We start from the raw sequence: 21,031 nt of genomic DNA, 5'->3' as shown, positions 1-21,031 counted from the left end.
ATGTTTTTAGCCAACCATTTAAAAATCCTTACTAAAATCGAGGTTGAACGTGCTTGGTGAAGTGGAATTTTATTATTATTTTTAATCAGAAAAATCGGCGGCGCGGCGCCAAAAAGATTTCAGCGCCGCCGCCGATACTAAATCGCACATTCGCCACCGTCATGTCGGCGTGGCGCGGCTTCGGGGACTAATCGTTACATTTTTTTTCTTTCCACCTTGGAATAAAAAGAAAACTATCCCCGACTTGAACAACAAAGAAAGTCAAATCTATTGACTTTGAAGTTTAAAAATAAATCAAGCTACAACCATGTCTGCGACATAGTGCCGGGAAAATCGCATAATGAGTTTTTGGCGTTAAAATGCCAGAGTATACACTTTCTGAGATAGCCAATTGATTTTTCATGATTTCTGAAACCAAAAGCTGGAGATTTAAAGATCCGCATCTTGAAAATCGAGGAAAATAGCATTTAGCCAAGAAAATAAGGATTGATATCATCATAGAAGCTGGGGAAAATATTTAAAGGGAGGTAGTCAATTGAAAGGGCAATAATCATGACACGGTGTTCCTTAGGACAAAGTCCAACAGAATGATCCACATAAGTAGGAATAGAGAACAACCCTAATTATCCTGATTCTATACGAAACGAAATACTTTTCCGCAGTCATGTTAATCCCGTCCATGGCCCTAATCACTTAAGTCTATTTATCTGGTATACCATAAAAGGATAGGACCTTCGGTAAAGCTCTTCCATCAGCTGAATAAAACACTGGCTCATAATCTATAACGTTGACTCCGGTACTTTTCAAATATTTACCTAGGAGTAGAAATTTGGGTGTCACCTCCTCTCCCCTTTCCAAAACCACACTGTAACACAGCATATCTACTTCCAAAAAGTATCATCATGTAAGTAAATTGTTTCTCACAGAATCAAGGCTAATACTTTTTTGGAAAATTGGCACCCTGGGATTTTCTGGCCTGAAAAAAAATAATCTAGAGATGTCATGAGTTTGAAAAAGTCTTTATAGCCTTTTTTACTACTTAATTTAATCGAAATTGCTGATTTTTCCTCCTAGAATGAAGAAGTGCTATTTAAGCGTCTGCAAAGATACACAAGAATGATAAAATGAATTCTCGCATGAATTCCTCATTTACCCTGGAACGGAATGAAGTTAATTTAGCGTTAATGAAGGATAAACAGGAAAGAGGAACTGAATCCATGCCAGAAATAACTCATAGGAGTGGCGTTACATTTATATAAATTCAAAGAACAAAAATAACATCATTTTTTTCCCTAGGGGTTGTCGTATCGTTGTTGTATCTGAGACACATGCAAAATTACAAAAGATGACGAATAACTTTGAACACCTAAAGAAAAACGGATGGAATAAGAAAGAACAAAAATTACAATCAATTGCAGTGAAAATTATAATACAAAATTGCAAAAATCAAAATTACAATGAAATGAAGGAACGTGCTAGTTTAGTGTGTGTGTGTGTGTGAGTCTGTGAAGGATAAACAGAAAGAAGATAGTAATTTTTAGTATCTATGGCACATTCAAAATTACACAAGATGAAAAATGACACGGAACAGCTAAAGAAAAAGGCATGGCACAAGAAACAACACAAATCACAGTGAATTGCAAACGAAAATGTAACTTAAAACTAAAGAATAACACGATAGTTACTCTGTTGCGTAATTTAGATATTTCAGAAGTTACAAGGGAATAAGAAGCGTGTTATTTTAGTTTTTGTAAAGAATAAACAGGAAGGAGAAGTTGAATTCAGGTCAGAACTTCCAATGCGTAATTTTGCTATTTCAGAGGGCATAGGCATTGAAACATTCCTGGTTGTTGCGGGTAATTATGTACGAAAATGAAGCGCAACAAGATCAGTGGTTAGAAGACATGCGACGACAAGCATCACAATGAATCCTAAATGAAAACAATGGACAAAGAAATCTGGGTTTAGAAGATATGTGACAGGAATGATCACATCGAATCGTAAACGAAATTTGCGGTTAGAAGAGAAGCAACAGTGAGGATCACAAAGATTTCTAAGAAAAAACAAATTCTATAAACGGATGTTTCTTTGAAGCATTGGCAGAAAGGTAGGAATTGAACCCACGCCAGAATTTTTAAATTGAATTGAAGTTGCTGATTTGACACCTCATGACTTTAAACTAAAGAATAACACGAAGATTGTGCTTTTGCGTAATTAGAGATTCCAATATAATATAAGCCTTTCACAGGCCGAGTGTTGGGGCTCACACACCGTATGTTGAAGATAAGCTTCTCTCTTATGGTCTCAGTCCTTTAAAAACGGTGTTGAAAATTCTAATTTGCAATCAAATGGGTACTTTCGCCAATTTTTATGACCATCCGTTCTAAGTAGCGCGACTGAAAAAAAAAATGTTACACGGAAGATAAATCGCTCTGAACTAAGACTGCGCTGACACTTGGACTACTGTTGATTCGATTCTACCAGTCAGTTCCTGAGTAAGATAAACTTACTCAAAGGTTTTTGATCAAACGAAAAATAAATTCCACGAAGATGGTATAGTTTTGGGTAATCAGATTTGGACATTCTTTTGTGAAGGAAACGACAAAAATCAGCTGATTTTCACTATTAACAATGTGTTTATCTCATTTGAGATCAAATGAAATGGATATTTCTCATTATTACTGTCAATTTAAGGCTATGGGATTAGTACCAGAGGTATTGCAGGTGATGAGGCTACTTGCTATAGTACATTAGTATTGACTGTCATATTTGCAGATGTGGTGTTGCTTGCATTATCTTTGATAAAGGTTTGCCCATGAGCTTTTTTTTTGAAATGTCAGCTATTTCCATGCTGTCAATTTTGAACTATGTTTAATACTAGGGGATAAACCATTATCATTTATAAAAAAAAGTGAACTAAGTACGGAGTCTTTTTTGCATCCATGAATGCAAAAAAAGTTTATAAATGATAATTTTTCTGCATCCATGATATATTCAAGGACGCAGAAAAGACTCCGTGCATGGATGCAAAATGCAAAAAAGCATTCACTTACTTCACCGATTACCAAAAAATAAGCAAAAAATGTTTGATAATTTTGACAATAAATGCTCAGCATTACATTTGGCGAGACCTTTCAATTATTAAATTTCGATTAATCAGGTCGATAGATTTAAGAAATCAACGACAATAAAATTTAGTCCAGTTTCAGGAACCACCAGTGACTCTTAAGTTACTCCGGAAGGGCTAATAATTAGGTTATGTGAGGTTAGTATATCTTAATGGTACCAAACAGTCTTTCAAAAATGTGGTCCATGATAAATTCTCTGAGCGGAAACTCAAAGAAGACTCATTCATTGTTGAGAATGGAGTGATTGTAATGATTGGACGAATGATTCACAACTATCCTTACCCTGCATTTCCTGAAATTGGGATAATGAGCTCAAGTTCCAGCTTTAAGGTCATTTAGCACTACCAGGATTTGCATTTGCATTTAAAATAGTATACAATTACTTAGAAATTGTTTTAAAAAGAGCTTCTAAATGCCAACCAGTGACAAAACTTATTTTTTCAAAGATTTTCTATTTTCCCTTCAAACTGGTTACAAAAGATAATTGGATATTGGATGAGTGGGGTTTGAAAACCCCTCTCCCCCACAGCCCTCAGAGCAAGGACAATAAGTTATGCTAGTTGCCCATTATTAACATACACATTTTTTTATGAAAGGGGTGGTGTTATAAGCTTCGGAGAGGGCTCAATCGATTGGAAAACAGAAGTTCTAATGCCCTTTTTAAGAGTCAAAAATAGCTGAAAGGCAATTAGCCCGTCCCCCCTAGTCCCTTTTTCCCCAAATACATCCAATAGAAATTTTAAGATACCCATTTTATTCAAAATAGTCAAAAGATCAAATAAAAAGACTTTTGGGGTTGAAAAAATCCCCAGAGCCTGGAAGCAAGGGTTGTAAGTTATGCCCCAGGGAGTATATAAGGTTCTTATGGAAGGGGTGATTGCAAAAACTTCGGATGGGGCTCATTAAATTGGAAAAATCGAAAGTTCTAGTACCCTTTTTAAGAGTCAAAAGGGATTGGAAGGCAACCAGGACCGCCCCATGCTCACCATTTCACAAAAGACATCTTATCAAAATTTTCAGACAGCTATTTTTCTCAACATAGTTAAAAGGTCCAGTAATTATGCCTTTGGTAATTTCAAGCCCTCTTCAGCCCTCAGGGCAAGGGCTGTAAGTTAGAGAATTCGTTTATCGTTTAAATACAGTATATGTTAATGAGAAAGGTTGGGATGTTTGACCTTTACTTTCCAAAAGCACAAAGGGCATTCAGGTGAACCTTTCAAAGAATCTTAATGGGAATGTTGAACCAAGTCAATGTACGTTATTTGGGTACGAGTTGTAAAAAAGGTGTAACTCAGGAATGGTCACTATATATATTAATTTGGAACTTCCAGGAAATGATTAGCGAGATGATCAATTGACCAAAAAGCCAATATTTGCACAATAATTATATAGCGAGTACTGCCAAGGCTGAGAATATTAAAATAAACATCTGAGGAAACGTTGGGAAGAAAATTGAGCAAAATCAAAACATACTATGGGCATACAGATTGCTGGTACGGGCGTAACAGCAAAATTTTTGGAACGGCTTACAGTATCAAGAGGAAACTTCAGAGGCATCATGAGGGGATGTTCAACTAATGTTCTAATGTCAACTGATGTTCAACGAAAGGTAGCATGTACCTGCAACTACCGCTATTAATAATGCTGCTACTACTGTTACTACAGCTACTAATACAGCTCTATTACTGCTACTGCTGTTCCTACTACTACAACTACTACTATTATACTATTACAATTAAGGCTACGCGTATGAAGGTGAAAATTGGACAAAATATTGAGGGGAATTTGAAATAAATCAAATCACACTATGTGCGTGCAGAGTGTCAAAAGAGTGTATCTCAAGAACGGATTTGGGTGTTAAGTTGAAACTATCAGAGAATGTTTAAACAGGAAGATTAATTGACAAAAAGGGTATGTGTGCATGCCACTACTGACACTACTACCACTGATACTTTTACTAATACTACTACTGCTACTTTACTAATACTAGTGACACTACTACTACTACTACTACTACTACTACTACTACTCCCAAACTACTCTAACTACTACTTCAATTACAACAACTTGTAAGGCTTAGAGCATAAAGATAACAAGCGCGTAAAAAGGGGGTCAAAAGGGCACATCAGCAATATTTTTGGAATGGCCTACCATGACAAGGAGAAATTTCCGGGGCATCATGAGGGGGATGTTCAACTGACCAAAAGGCAAACATGTACATGCTACAACTGTTATTAACACTGCTGCTACTACCGTTACTACTATTACTAATACAACACTAATGCTGCTACTACTTCTCCTACTACCCCCACAACTACTGTGATACTAATACAATTAAGGTTAAGTCTATGAAGGTGAAAATTTGATAGAATACTGAGGGCAAATTCGAACTAAATAAAAAAAATACTATGTTCATTCAGATTGTCGAAATGGCGTATCTCAAGAATTAATCTGGGGATTAAGTTGGAACTTTCAAAGAATGCTTAAAGAAGATGATCCATTGACCAAAAGGCAATATGTTCACGCTACTACTAATACTACTACCGCTGCTATGTTTACTAGTTCTACTACTACTATCAATATTACTATTACCCCAACTACTACTTCGATTGCAACTACTTGTAAAGCTAAGAGCATTAGGATGAAAATTTCAAAAAGTATATGAATATACAAGTTATCAAAAGGAAATATCGATAATATTAGCAATGAGTAATGACTAATTGTATTGATATTGATATTGATACTAATTGTATTGATTGACTATTGTAAACTAATTGTAAGTTGAAACTTCCAAGACTTTATAAGAGGGATGTTCAACTGACAAAAAGACAATAATTTAATACTACTACTGCTGCTAGTACAAGTGCTATTATTATTAATATTACAAGTTCTATTGATACTACTACTATGACTACTATTTCAACTATGCCTAAGGGTTTGAAGGTGAAATTTTGGATCTTCGTAAATTTTACCGAATTGCTACCTGATTTATGCCGAATTTTCTGCAGAACTAAAAAAACTTTGCTAAATTTCGGCCGATTTTGCAAAATTTCTGCCGATATTTTCGCCTTCGCTGAAAATTTTACCGAATGCTAAAAATATTGGAGGAGTGTGCAGCGCGCCCTTCCCCCTCGGGATGCCCCTGGCTACTACTACAACTGCTAATAAAGCTAAGGCTACTACTATTAATTTTACCACTACTGTTACTACTGCTAGTGCTATTACTACAGATACTACTACTGCTGCTACTAAATATAAAATATTAAGGCGAAAATTTCGCGGAATATAGAAACCGTATTGAACTAGATCGAAATACACTATGCTCACACAGGTTGTCAAGCTGAGATATCAGCACTGCTTCAGCAACGGTTGATGGTATTGAGCTTGAATTTGAAGCTTAATCAATCAGGTTGAAGTTTTCAAGAAACATTAAGGCGGATGTTTAACTAAATCGAAACGGACTATGAGCATGTAGATTGTCAAAAAGGTTACAAAGCAATATTTCAAGAAAGGCTTACATTATTAAGTTAAACCTTTCAGGACAAGTTGTTTCTTCATTGTCTTTTTTTGGTTTGTTTTTTTAACCTTTTTTCTTTCTGAAACAAAACAGCAAGGACACAAAATGTTTCTACCTTTGATGAGTAGGCTACCCTATAGCTTCCTAGTTTAGATCAGTCAAAATAGATGGCCTTTGAACTGGCTTTTGTTCTTTGGTTATTTTTCAAACAGCTCCTTGATTTTCGTGCCTAATCTATTGTTTTTTTTTTGGGGGGGGGGGGGGGATGAGCTCTCTCTTGAACAGTAAATGCCTCTGCTTTGTAACTAGATGAATGGGCAAGCGAACTTTATTTCTTGTTACAAAAGCCTCGAAAACTTATTTAGATTTTGTTGGGGTATAATTTATTGCTTTTTAAGGAAAATATCACGCCCGGTTCCCGTAAATTCTTGCCCTTTATTACTAGGTAAATATGAAAGCCACCTTTTTTCATTTTTCATTTTTACATTCAGTCTACTTCCTTTTATAGCTTTTTTTCTTCCCACATAGTCACATGCAATAGTGTCATTTAGCTAATTTGTAGCTCTTAAAAGGGCTGTTGGTTAATTTGTAGCGGGGTCGAGGTTGGATTCATTTAAGCCTTTGCCCTTTTTCAGTCTTCTTGGGTAGAAGGACTGCTTGAATGCTGGGCGAAACGCCTCCTCGGGCAATGGTAACCCCTGACAGGAGCTTGTTCAGTTCTTCGTCGTTTCTAATGGCAAGCTGAAGGTGACGAGGAATGATATGAGTTTTTTTTTGTTGTCTCGTGCAGAATTGCCAGGAAGCTCAAGGACCTCGGCAGCCAAATACTGCATCACTGCTGCAAGGTAAACGGGTGGCCCCGTACCAACTCGTTCCGCATAGTTTCCCTTTCTCAGAAGACGGTAAATCCTTTCTACTGGGAATTTTGCGAGAGAAAATATAATACTTATGAATATTGTAGTAAGAAAAAGTAAAAGGAGTTCTAATCAAAAGTAAAGAGTTTAGGCTTTAATTGATTACTCTAAAGGAAGGGCCTATATTAGTGTCCCAGATAGAAAATGGTACCATAAACTTTATTTTGATCGACGTCAAGTTTGAAATATTGGGATATATTTATCTTTTCTTAAGATTTTAAACTCTTGGTGTTAACGATGTAAGGAGTGACTCGTGCTAGTAGTAACGGGACTATGTTTGGCACATTAATTTTCTCTCTTATTAATTTTCTTTCTTTCTAAAATTTCCCTGATTGTTTCAATTGGTTCATTGGAAAATTACACAACCTTATATATCAAATCAAATGGGTACCTCACAATGCTGATCACATGTCCTAAGCGTTACCAAAGGAACAGACATCCAAAAAGATTATAGGACGGGGGAGCTCGGAAGCCAAATACTGCATCACTGCCGCAAGGTAAACAGTGCTCGTGCACCAACTCGTTCCGCATAGTTGCCCTTCCTCAGAAGACGGTGGATCCTTCCTACTGGGAATTTTTGATTCCTTTTCAGTTTTTCAAAAAACTGAAAAGGAATAAAATGCCTAATTTTAGGGTCACGGAGCAAGGTTTTCAGTAGAATAAAATCTAGCAGGAATGAAAACATGTTTGTTCATTGTTTATTTTTGTTTTATTTACCTTTTTCCTTCTGAAACAAAACGGCAAGCCCCAAAGTTCAGGTTCAAGTTCTTTATTAATCAATGAAAAATGTTTTGACAAAACTATGAAATTAATGACCCACAGTGAGAATAACTCGTGTGTGGGTTTATATACACTCAACAATAAATAATTAATACTATCTCCAGATACTGGAATAGAAAGATTGCTTTTCAACTCTCCGTATGGTAACAACAAACAAAATCCAAATAAAATCAAAAAACCAAATAAATAAAGTGAAATGAGAAGCATCCACCCCAGAAAATAAATCAAATTATTAATCACTGATTAAGTGATTCATTAATCTAATTTTATTATTAACCAACGAATTATTCAAATCTACAAAACTATGAAATTTATTCCAATTATTTATAATACTATGCCTAGGTGAAAAACCGGACCTGTCAGATTTTATTAAAGCCTGACGGACTACAGAACTGCCACTGGTCCAATATGCATGCAAAACCTGATTATCATCCTGAAAAAAATTACTATGCAAATAAAAATACTCGGGCAAAAAACCTTGAACGTGTTTAATCATATAAAGAACAGAATGGAAAGAAACCAGATCCAGTGGAAAGATATTTAAAATTTTATACATACTTTTTGTTGACGATTTACCAGGGTAAGAAAACGGGCTAGGCAGGCAATTTTTCAATAGATGGAGAACTTTATTTTGTTGCCTCTGAAGAGGAAGAATATGAGTTTTACAAGTATTCAAAAAATAATGGGACAGTAATTTATATGTGAATGTACTAGAGAATGATAAAGAGATTTCAGGGCAAAAAATGGCAGAAACAAAGTTCAGATGATCCATCATTCCAATATTTCTTGCCAGTTTCATTCAAAGATAAATTGCATGGCTTTTAAATGATAAACTTGAATCCAGTATTATCCCGAGATACTTAATATCATCAACTCTTTCAATTTCAATGGGTAGGTCTTGAATATTAATCATCCTAATTTCCGGTGCTGTTTTCCCAGTACGAGAGAAGATGATGAATTTTGTCTTATTGCAATTAATAGTCAATTTATTTCTCGAAAACTATAAGATAAGCCTCTTCAGTGCTGATTCCAACCTAAGCTTCAGAAATCAATATAAATTGTAGCAGGAATATCACCTTTGTCGAGGGCGTCATGAACAAACTGAGTCATTGCCATAATAGCATGCTCAGTAGAGTGAGACTTCCAGAACCCAAATTGCATCGGACTAAAAAATTTAGATTTCATTAAAAAGCTGACTATACGGCTGTATAGGCACTTTTCGAGCAACTTCTCAAATGTAGACAGGATTGAAATCGGCCGATAGTTTGTTGGGTTCTTTGGATCTTCTTCTTTCTACAAAGAGATAATTCTTGCAGACTTGAAAAAAGAAGGAAATCTTCCGGTTTTAAAACAGAGGTTGAACACATGGGAAAGCGGGATTACAATATTTGGTTCTATGCACTTAATCAGATTAGTAGATGACCCATCAATCCCTTCCGAAGATCCATTCTTTAAAAGGTTTGTTTTAAGTAAAAGTTTATATGGGGTTACAGGAGTAAGAAAAATGGAGTAATTATGAGACGGGGGTAGATATGATTGAAAGTCCTAAACAGTTTCATTATCCAGATGACGGGCCAGGTTTTTCCCAGCAGTTGACGCGGTTTCCTCACCAATTTTGCAAAGTGTATATTTAATGCATTGATAACTTCCACTTTCCCCGTAACAAGTTTATTTCTATCTTCAGCTATTAATTCATCAGGAAGATCATTAATTATTTCCCATGTCTTCTTGGGGAACCCTTCTGCTTCAACAAATGCTTTGGCGAAGTAATGACTTTATGCTGATCTTAAAATTTTTGTTAAATAATTTTTGTATCGGCAAAATTCAGCTAATTTGATTTCAGATGGATGCATTAAGTATGCCTTATATAACAGATTCATATTTTTTATTGATACCAGCAATCCAGGAGATATCCAAGGCTTATTCGGCTTTATACTATTTCTTCTTGATATTTGGCGGAGAGGGAAAGCATTATTGAAACAACGTTTAAACTGATTCAAAAAAAATTCAGCAGCAAAATCAGGGTCCGAAGACTCTAAACAAGAAGAAAAATCTTGAAGAAAGCAATACTTTAAATTTACTTACGCATTTTCTGTTAGTCACTCTCATTTATCTTTTATTAGGCCTATTAAACTCTGTAATCAAGTGAGGGTTGGTCACAAGCATTAAAGGGTCTGAAAAGTCTTCAATAACCACATCACCAGACTTTAGTTCCAGATTCGTAAACAAATTATCAATAAGAGAAGCAGAATCTTTCGTTACTCTTGTTGGGACTTCATAAGCTGGTAAGAGACCACCGGACAGGCAAACTGATAACAAGTCAGCCCCGTCAGAAGAGATTCCGTGGAAATTACCACTTGAATTCTTAGAATTATATAAATCAATATTAAAGTCACCCATGATAACTATTTTTGGATAATTTTTCGAAGCAATAAGCACAAAATCCACGAATTTTGAAGCAGGAGAACTTGGAGGCCGGTAAAAAACACAACACAGAATTTTCATACCATTTACGTCTATTTTAACTGCCAAAATTTTAAACACCATTTCAAGATATAGGTGATCAAATTCACTCACCAGATCTGACTGAATTGTTGATTTAATAAAAAAATCTACCCCTCCATGTTTTTATTAATCCGATTCGTATGAAAAAAAGTATAATCCTGTTTATTAATAAATGTCTTTTTCGAATCATTTAAAAATGTTTCACAAGAGGCGAAGACATTTATATTATGATGAGAAATAAACAGGGATATTCGGTCAAAAATATTTAGTAACCCGCGACAGTTCAGAAATGCCATTCTAAAATTAGCGCCTATATTTAAAACTTGGGTGGGGAGTAGATATTTATTTTTTGGGATAGAATAAACCATCATATCAAAACATCATCTTCTTTGCATAAATTCTCAAATATTTTACCTAAATCTAGGGGGAGCCTCTCGAAATTACGAAGTCTATCATCCATTATCTCGATGCTGGGTATACTTATTGACAAAAAGTGACTTACCAAACATACGGAAAGTCAAAGGAGACACAATTGTAACAAGAACCTCATTTAAAAGAAACAAACATAAACCAAAAACTAGAACTTTATAACAGGAAAACCTTATATAAAAAAAAATAAGGAATAGTGTGGCACTAAGTAAGGAGATTATATATAACAGTTTTGATAAAAAAAAAAGCAAAGTAAGAAAAAAAAATCCTAATACTCATTATGATACACTTTTGCGAACAGGCCTCCGAAAATCAAATAATAGTAATCCTCAAACCATAATAAATTATCAAATAACTTAACAACTAGATCGCTGAATACGAAATAAAAAAAGTACTCCACAATATCATATAAATATAAACCCAAATTACTGCTATCCTATTCACTTATTGATCAGCTCTCTCCCATATCACCGAATCATTTTTTTTTATCTCAAGCCATACATGGGTTCCTTTATTTTTAACCCGAGAAGCAATAATCATTCCAGACTCCTTCATCTCTTGTGCTCTAGTAATGAACCATATGCACGATGTGTTATGTGCTAAAAGAACGTCTATGCAAATTTTTATTCTAAAAACCTAAAGCTCGCATATGTTTTTCATAATTAGAGATGCTTCAGCTTCGTTACTGAGCCTAATTAGAACTAGATTAACTGTTGATTTATGTAATTGACTTTGATTATGATGGCTGTTCGTTATATTGACAGTTTTTCCTAAGCGGTAACATTTCTTAATTGACACAGATGACTCTATTTTTAAGGTATTCTTAAGTAGATCTTTCACGTGAGCTTCAAGGGATTGATTCGGATTAATATCCATCGGTAAGCCGTGTATGATCAAGTTCGAACTTCTTTCTTTCACTTCAATTAGTACCATTTGACGCTCGAGAAACGAGTTCTTCTGCTTTTGCTCTTCAAGTGACCTTTCTAATTCGGCTATGTTTCTACCGAAATGTTTCTACCTTTGAAGACTAGGCTACCAATATAGCTTCCTAGCTTAGATTAGTCCAAATAGACGGTCTTTGAATTGGCTCTTGTTTTTTGGTTGTTTTTCAAACAGCTCCTTGATTTTCATGTATAATCGATTGGTTTTGGGGGGAAATGAACTCCCTCTCGTACAATAAATGCCTATGCTTTGCAACTGGATGAATGGGCAAGCAAACTCTATTTCTCGTTACAAAAGGACAAGCCTCAAAATTTATTTAGATTTTGTTGAGGTATAATTTATTGGGTTTTTAAGGAAAATATCTCGCCCGTCTCCCGTAAATTCTTACCCTTTATTACTAGGTAAATATGAAAGCCCCCTTTTTCAGTTTTCCTTTTTACATTCAGTCTACTTCCTTTTATAGCTTTGTCCTTCCAATGTGGTCATATGCAACAGTGTCATTTAGCTAATTTGTAGCTCTTAAAAGGGCTGTTGGTTAATGTGTAGTGGGGCCGAGGTTAGATTCATTTAAGCCTTTGCCGCTTTTCCAGTCTTCTTGGGTAGAAGGACTGCTTGAGTGTTGGGCGAAACGCCTCCTTGGGCAATGGTAACCCCTGACAGGAGCTTGTTCAGTTCTTCGTCGTTTCTAATGGAAAGCTGAAGGTGACGAGGAATGATACGAGTTTTTTTGTTGTCCCGTGCAGCATTGCCAGCAAGCTCAAGGACCTCCGAAGCCAAAAACTCCATCACTGCTGCAAGGTAAACGGGTGCCCCAGCACCAACTCGTTCCGCATAGTTGCTCTTTCTCAGATGACAGTGAATCTTTCCTACTAGGAATTGAAGATCTGCCCTGTTTGAACGGGACTTCGCCTTCCCTTCGACTTTTCCACCCTTTCCTCTTCCTGACATGGTTTCCAACGATATGAAATTCGCTTTGCCTGTAGTTTTAACAAATTTAAAATGATGTCTGTTCTCGAAAATCTAGTGTGCAAACAATTTAAGCTTGAGCTGGCGTACCTCAGTTCTTCTAGATAACAAGACTGTGCGCGAACTGTAGTTTGTTTAAAAGCGGGTTGCAACTTTTAAACGCTATTCATTTGAAATTTGAACTTCGTTAAAGAATTATTTACCATGGCTCCAAAAAGTTCAGGCAAAACAGCAAAGAAAGCTGGTGAGGCACAGGAAAACATTAGTAAAACTAACAAGAAAAGGAAGAGGAAGGAAAGCTACGTCATTTACAAAGTTGTTAAGCAGGTACCCCGACACTGATGTTTCTAGTAAGGCAATGAGCATCATGAATTGCTTTGTCAACGATATCTTTGAAAAGATTGCCGCGGAGGCCTCTCGTCTAGCTCATTAAAACAAGAGGTCCACCATCACTAGCAGAGAGGTTTAAACTGCTGTGATGCTACTCCTTCCCGGGGAAATCGCCAAGCACGCTGGTAGCGAAGGTACTAAAGCTGTAACAAAGTACACAAGCTCCAGATAAGAGGTTTCCTCTGTCTATTACCGCCCAATCAGGCGGACCCTCCTAAACAGCCCTTTTAAAGGCTAACACCCTATTAAATGCTCTCAAATTAATTTCATTGCTCCTAGCTTTGATTTGTAAAATCTCGGGTAAACAAAAACCCACAGTAAATAATAATAATACAAAAAAGAAAATCCTCAATTTTCAAAATTCCCTGTTTCGGAGGCAGGTCCCAATTTGCTAGTATGGAAAGTAATATCGACAGATATTTGATGAGAATAGAAAAGGAGACCTTGGCTTTTACGCAACATTCTCACGGAAACCATAGAAAACATTTTGAGAGGCCCACGACCCTAATTGGGAATTATTCTTTCTTGGGTATCTTCGGATTTCTCATGCTCGCCTAATTTGGCTTTTGTGCGTGTGTTTCTTTTTAATGAGATAGTTTGGATCTTGTTGAATGTGACACGGAATCTAAGACTCATTTCTCCAATAATTTGAAGTATATCTAAATCATTTCAACTTTTTTTTTTTGGTTATTGTGCCGCTTTAATGACACCCTAATTATTTTTTTTTCCAAGGAACAGTAGGCTGTTTAACGTTGTTTTGCGTGTTTTTTAAACCATGTAGTGGCCTTTAAAGGGCCGCTGGTTACGAATCAGCTACACAGAACTTCGGTACTTAGGCTCTCTCAACACGGATACGACGGGCAAGGTGAATATCTTTTGGAATGATGACCACCCTTTTGGCTTGAATGGCGCACAAATTGGTATCCTCAAAAAGTTCAACTAGATACGCTTTGCTGGCTTTTTGTAGGGCTTTTTTACTTTTCTTTGTAAAACTTATTTTGTGGAAAAAGTTTTTTTAATTAATTCTATTAAAGAGAAGCAAACTATCAATATGGCTAGGACAAAACAAACTGCGAGAAAATCAACGGGCGGAAAGGCACCTAGAAAGCAGCTTGTGACTAAGGCAGCGTAAGTCGGTGCCTGCTACTGGTGGGGTAAAAAAAAACCTCACAGATACAGGCCTGGAACCGTAGCCCTGAGAGAGATTCGTCGCTATCATAAGAGTACTGAATTCTGAATAAGGAAATTGACCAGGATTTCAAAACTGACTTGAGGTTCCAGAGCTCGGCTGAGATGGCCCTACAAAAAGCCAGCGAGGCGTATCTTGTTCAACTTTTTGAGGATACCAATTTGTGCAACATTCACGCCAAAAGGGTGGTCATCATTCCAAAAGATATTAAACTTGCCCTTCGTATCCGTGTTGAGAGAGCCTAAGTACCCAAGTTCAGTGGAGCCCTTTTTAATAGTAGAAAGTAATTGGAGTGTAACTAGCCCCCCTGCCCCCCCATGCCCATCATTTTCCCAAACACATTTAATCCAAATTTTGAGATAGCCATATTGTTCAGCATAGTCGATTTCTAGATAGAAAATATCTTTTTGAGGAGGAAACTCCCCCACAACCCTCGGGGCATGGGTTTTAAGTTATGCCCTGGGGGCATACAAGGTTTTTATAGAAGGCGTTTTCGTAGAAAATTCAAAACAGGGTCATTCTATTGGAAATTAAAGGGATAGTGCCCTTTTTAATATTCGAAAATGATTGGAGGGCAACTAGCCCCCCCCCCCGCCCCACGCCCATCATTCCCCCAAAAACATTCCAATCACAATTTCGAGATAGCCATTTTGTTGAGTGTAGTTGATATTCAGACAAAAAATATCTTTTTGAGGAGGACAATCCCCAAAAACCCTCAAGGCAAGGGTTTTAAATTATGCCCTGGGGGCATATAAGGTTTTTATAGAAGGCGTTGTTGTGGAAACTTCAAAACAGACTTATTCGATTGGAAATTAAAGGGCTAGGGCCCTTTTTAATTGTCGAAAATGATTGGAGGGCAACTCCCCCCCCCCCACTCCCATATTTTCCCCAAACACATTCAAAAGTTTTCTTCTTTATGCCAACTATGCTGCCCCCACTCCAAAGACTTTAATAAGGTAAAGTTTTGTATGGGAAGAATGCATAGTAAATCTATTGTAAAATACTAAAAATTAAGGCCATCCTTAAAATAAGGTTAAAATACATACTTTGCAATAAATGCTGAATTATAGTGGCACAAAAAATCCGAAAAATGGTCTAATCAAAATGATGCTGTTCTTTCTGCATCAACAAATGGAATAACCTAGCAAGATCCAATCATTGTTGCATGAAAAATCAGGTTTGATTTTTCAGAGGCATGTAAATTAAGCTGTGTATAGCAAAGGCCATAATGCTTCAATGTTTTATTATTATTAATTTAAAAAAAACCTTACATAAAAATAAGTTTTCTAAGAAGAGTAAAGAGCCATATTGAACTCAGGACCAGCAGAAATTAATTTCTATAACAGTTAAAACTCAAAAAGACCAGAAATTACTGTTAAAGAATAAACAAAAGCTCGAACGAACAGAAATCAAAATTAACTATCTTACAAACGTAAAGATAACCGGTGCAAACAAAATAAATGAATAAATCTTATATAGTTTCAATATTTTTATTACTTTCCCCTTAGAGCTGCTTTATATGCAAGGGTTAAAAATACCATTTTGTTAAAAATAGTTGAAAGGTCAAATCGTAGTCAAATACGCCGTAAATTAGTCCAAAGAAATCAATAAGAATCAAAAATCAGAATTTAAGAAAATGAAGCGAAAATAGTGAAAATTTTTAGTTTATTTAGAAGTAACAGAAGTCTTTAAACTCCCCCTCCCCCAGAAGTTTCCCCCAGCCGTCGGAAAATTTCCCCAGGAAAATCGCTTAAAAATACCATTTTGTTAAAAATAGTCGAAAGGTTAAGTAACAAAACTTTGGCGTCAACAAAACCCCCCAGGGCCCGGGGGCAGGAAGGGATTCTCGTATAAACTTCAGAGAGGGATCATTTGATTGGAAATTGGAAGTTCTAGTCCAGCTCTTAAGAGTCAAAATTGATCAAAGGGCAAATAACCCCCCCCCCCTCCCAACACGCCCTTTTTCCCCACCCCTTTCTTTGCACTAATTCTGTTTATACCTGAAGGTCGAATGAGAGTCAAAATGTTTTGGTATTAACACACACATATTAGGCATCTGCTCTCCTCCCTAACAAGGAAAGAAACAGAGAGTATAAGGCAGTGGCGGATCCAGGGGAGGGAACACTCCCCCACAATCCTCAAGGCAAGGGTTTTAAGTTATACCCTGGGGACATATAAGGTTCTTATAGAAGGCGGTGTCGTAGAAACTTCAAAAAGGGCTCATTCAATTGGAAATTCAAAGGTCTAGTGCCATTTTTAATAGTGTAAATTGATTTGAGTGCAACTAACGCCCCTCTCACGCCCACCTTTTTCCAAAACACATCCAATCAAAATTTTGAGACAGCCATTTAATTAAACGTAGTTTCAAGTTCTGGAAATTAGGTCTTTGAGGATGACAGCTCCCCCACAGCCCCCAGGGCAAGGTTTGTAATTTAAGGATTCTCCGAATCCTTCCCATTATTTCTTATGGAAGGGATGCTCGTATAAACTTTAGAGAGGGCTCATTTGACTGAAAATTGAAAGTTCTTGTTCACTTTTTAAGAGTCAAAAGAGATTGGAGGGTAACTATACCCCCCCCTCCTCCAAGCCATTTGGTTACAAATAGCTCAACTATTTTGTTAAAATAGTTCAAAGTTCTGATAACAAAAAACTCCAGTGTCGAAACAGCCCACCAGGGCCCGGGGGTAGGTGTTTTAAGTTATGCCCTGGGGCATAACTTATTAAAGGGGGTTTATAACTTATGGGAAGGGGTTTTGTATTGGAAGAACACATAGAAAATCTATTATAATTATCCAACAATAAGGTTAAAATACATACTCTGTGATAGATGCAAAATTGCTTTGGCACACAAAATCCTATTAAGGTCAATTCCAAACAGTCGTGATTCCTTTGTGTCAGCAAGTGAAATGGTCTAAACCCCCTTATTGGAGCTATTCCACAAGTTGAAGCTGTCCACAAGTTATGCAAGCTGTCCATTGTTCATATATAAGGTTTTTATCAAAGAGGTAATCGTATAGACTTTTAAAAAAGCCTCATTCGATTTCAATTGAAAGTTCTATATATGTTTTTTAAAGTCAAGAATAATCAGACAGTAAGTACCCCCCCCCCTCCATGCCATAAAAACTTTAAACTTTTTGCAATCAAAAACGAACAAAAATTAATTTAAAAAAACTTTCCAAAAAATAAGTTTTTCAAAGAAAAGTAAAGGCCATTTAAAATTAAGCTCAGTTGATACGAATACCTGTTAAAATTCAAACTCAAAACGACCAGAAACTATTATTAAAGAATAAATGAAACCCAAAACGAACACAAATTAAATAAACAATCATAGCAAAAACATACAACAAGTAATAATATAAATGAATAAATAGATCTTAAAGCGAGTATTGCTTAGATTGAATATGAAAATCAAGCTTAAAACGAAAACAAATATTTTCCTATTAAAATATAAATGAAACTTAAAACGAACAGAGATTAAATAAACAATCAATGCGAACAAACATACAATATATATTAATGTAAATGAATAAATAAATCTTAAAACGAGTTAAACTTAAAAAGAATATGAAAATCAAGTTTGAATAGAATAAAAATAACTCCAAACAGGAGTTAGGGCATCACCTCACTGCAGAAGCTTAATACCTACTGCGTCATTGGCACTTTACTGAACACGAATTATATCATAAATGTTTTCTTTTGTACTTAATATTGAAGACAAGTATTTAAATTGTTGTAATGAATATTTTGAACTGATGAGCTTTTAGCAATTAATATAATTATGCATTAAATATTCAGTTTGATTTACTAGTTCTTTTCAAGATTGTTCAAGGCAAATATAGTTTCACTACAACAAAATTTGGATACTGCCCCTTTCTTTAACTGTAAAAACCTAAAGCCTTCTGCGTCATTGGTGCTTCACTGAAAACGAATTACTCGTATATTACAAATTTATTATTTTCCAGTTCTTACAGCATTGAAAATGAAAATAAAAATTACAGTAAAAAAAAATCTTGAACTGATGGATCTTTCAACAATTAATATCATCATATATCTAATATTCAATTTAATTTTGTTTATACTTTCCAAGACTGTTTAAAACTCATATAGTTTTGCCATTTTTTTTTAACTATGCCATTTTTTCTAACTAATCGTGTTAGTTTGTTATAAAAACATTCTATGGCTTCTAGGCATTTCTATTTCAGCGGAAAACTGCACCTCAGACTTTGTGGAACTTGCATTTTTTTGCATGAAACACCAAAATATAATAAAATGTCAAGTTTCGGAGTCGTTCCACCACTCGCAAGCAATTGCCATTGGTATTTTTGAATCCGCATGGTCAATTTAGGGGGTGGAGGGTAGTATAATTCTCGTAGCAGCCCCATTCCGTCGTGGTATGATTCACATTTTCACCTCCTGGCGTCCGGACTATCATATAATCTACCAAGCATAAAACTACCCCAAATCAGTATCAATAAATAAATGAAACCCAAAACGAACAAAAATTAAAATAAATATTGGAGTCAAACTCAAAACGAGCACAAATTAATATGAGTAGAGTTCAAAACCCCTATGCTTTCTAAAAGCCAGAATATAATTTTTACTTTACTAAAAAAAAATTCAAATGAGTTTACTGAAAAAAAAATGTGCATTGTCAATTTAATATACATATGCTGATATTTATTCCCTAAAATATTAATTAAATTTTGATTTCTTAAAGTTACAAAAGTGGAAATATTTCAAAGAATTGTTTTTAGTAAAGCGCCAATGACGCAGTAGGTTTTAGGCTTCTGCAGTGAGGCGATACCCAAACTCTTGTTTGTAGTTATTTTTATTCGATCCAAACTGGTTTTCCATATTCTTTTTAAGTTTCACTCGTTTTAAGATTTATTTATTCATTTACATTAATATATATTGTATGTTTGTTCGCACTGATTGTTTATTTAGTTTCCGTTCGTTTTAAGTTTCATTTATACTTTAATAGCAAAATATTTGTTTTCGTTTTAAGCTTGATTTTCATATTCAATTGAAGCATTACTCGCTTTAAGATCTATTTATTCATTTATATTATTACTTGTTGTATTTTTTTTTGCTATGATTGCTTATTTTATTTCTGTTCGTTTTGGGTTTCATTTATTCTTTAATAGTAATTTCTGGTCGTTTTGAGTTTGAATTTTAACAGGTATTCGTATCAACTGAGCTTAAGTTTAAAATGGCCTTTACTTTTCTTTGAAAAACTTATTTTTTGGAAAGGGTTTTTTTTAATTAATTTGTTAAAACTACAGGCAAAGTGAACTTCATAAGGTTGAAAACCATATCAGGAAGAGGAAAGGGTGGAAAAGTCAAAGGAAAGGCGAAGTACCGTTCAAACAGGGCAGGTCTTCAATTCCCAGTAGGAAGGATTCACTGTCATCTGAGAAAGAGCAACTATGCTGAACGAGTTGGTGCTGGGGCACCCGTTTACCTTGCAGCAGTTATGGAGTTTTTGGCTTCCGAGGTCCTTGAGCTTGCTGGTAATGCTGCACGAGACAACAAAAAAACTCGTGTCATTCCTCGTCACCTTCAGATTGCCATTAGAAACGACGAAGAACTGAACAAGCTCTTGTCAGGGGTTACCATTGCCCAAGGAGGCGTTTCGCCCAACACTCAAGCAGTCCTTCTACCCAAGAAGACTGGAAAAGTGACAAAGGCTTAAATGAACCTAACCTCGGCCCCACTACAAATTAAACAATAGCCCTTTTAAGAGCTACAAATTAGCTAAATGACACTGTTGCATATGACCACTTGGGAAGGACAAAGGTATAAAAGGAAGTAGACTTAATGTAAAAAGGAAAAATGAAAAAGGGGTCTTTCATATTTACCTAGTAATAAAGGGCAAGAATTTACGGAAGACGGGCGAGATATTGTCCTTAGAAAACCAATGAATTATGCCTCAACAAAATCTAAATAAATTTTCGAGGCTTGTCCTTTTGTAACAAGAAATAGAGTTTGCTTGCCCATTCATCCAGTTCCAAAGCATAGGCATTTATTGTACGAGAGGGAGTTCATTCCCCCCCCCCCAAAACCAATAGATTATACACGAACATCAAGGAGCTGTTTGAAAAATAACCAAAAAACAAGAGCCAATTCAAAGACCGTCTATTTGGACTAATCTAAGCTAGGAAGCTATATGGGTAGCCTAGTCATCAAGGGTAGAAACATTTTGGTAGAAACATAGCCGAATTAGAAAGGTTACTTCAAGAGCAAAAGCAGAAGAACTCGTTGCTCAAGCGTC

At 35.8% G+C, this 21,031-nt stretch overlaps 2 protein-coding genes and 2 pseudogenes across 2 annotated transcripts; 3 read left to right on the top strand and 1 right to left on the bottom strand.

Annotated features, from left to right (window-relative positions):
* Nucleotides 1-12,782: 12,782 nt before the first annotated feature.
* On the bottom strand, nt 12,783-13,163 carry LOC148950458 (histone H2A-like). The gene has a single exon (XM_089091616.1). It carries the CDS (start codon nt 13,161-13,163, stop codon nt 12,783-12,785), a length of 381 nt encoding a protein of 126 aa, XP_088947742.1.
* A 222-nt stretch (nt 13,164-13,385) lies between these two features.
* LOC148950457 (histone H2B-like) lies at nt 13,386-13,743 on the top strand (annotated as a pseudogene).
* Nucleotides 13,744-14,622: 879 nt separating this feature from the next.
* Nucleotides 14,623-15,005, top strand: LOC148950456 (histone H3-like; annotated as a pseudogene).
* A 732-nt stretch (nt 15,006-15,737) lies between these two features.
* LOC148950455 (histone H2A-like) lies at nt 15,738-20,452 on the top strand. Its single transcript, XM_089091869.1, has 2 exons — nt 15,738-15,744; nt 20,043-20,452. Exons 1-2 carry the CDS (start codon nt 15,738-15,740, stop codon nt 20,450-20,452), a joined length of 417 nt encoding a protein of 138 aa, XP_088947995.1.
* Nucleotides 20,453-21,031: the final 579 nt, after the last annotated feature.

The sequence above is a fragment of the Artemia sp. Qi Xiang Cuo genome, chromosome 7, assembly GCF_049724085.1.
Source record: "Artemia sp. Qi Xiang Cuo chromosome 7, ASM4972408v1, whole genome shotgun sequence".
NCBI classification, from domain to species: Eukaryota; Metazoa; Arthropoda; class Branchiopoda; order Anostraca; family Artemiidae; genus Artemia; species Artemia sp. Qi Xiang Cuo.
Note: the sequence above shows the minus strand (reverse complement) of the source record. Positions and strands in the feature narration are given on the sequence as shown.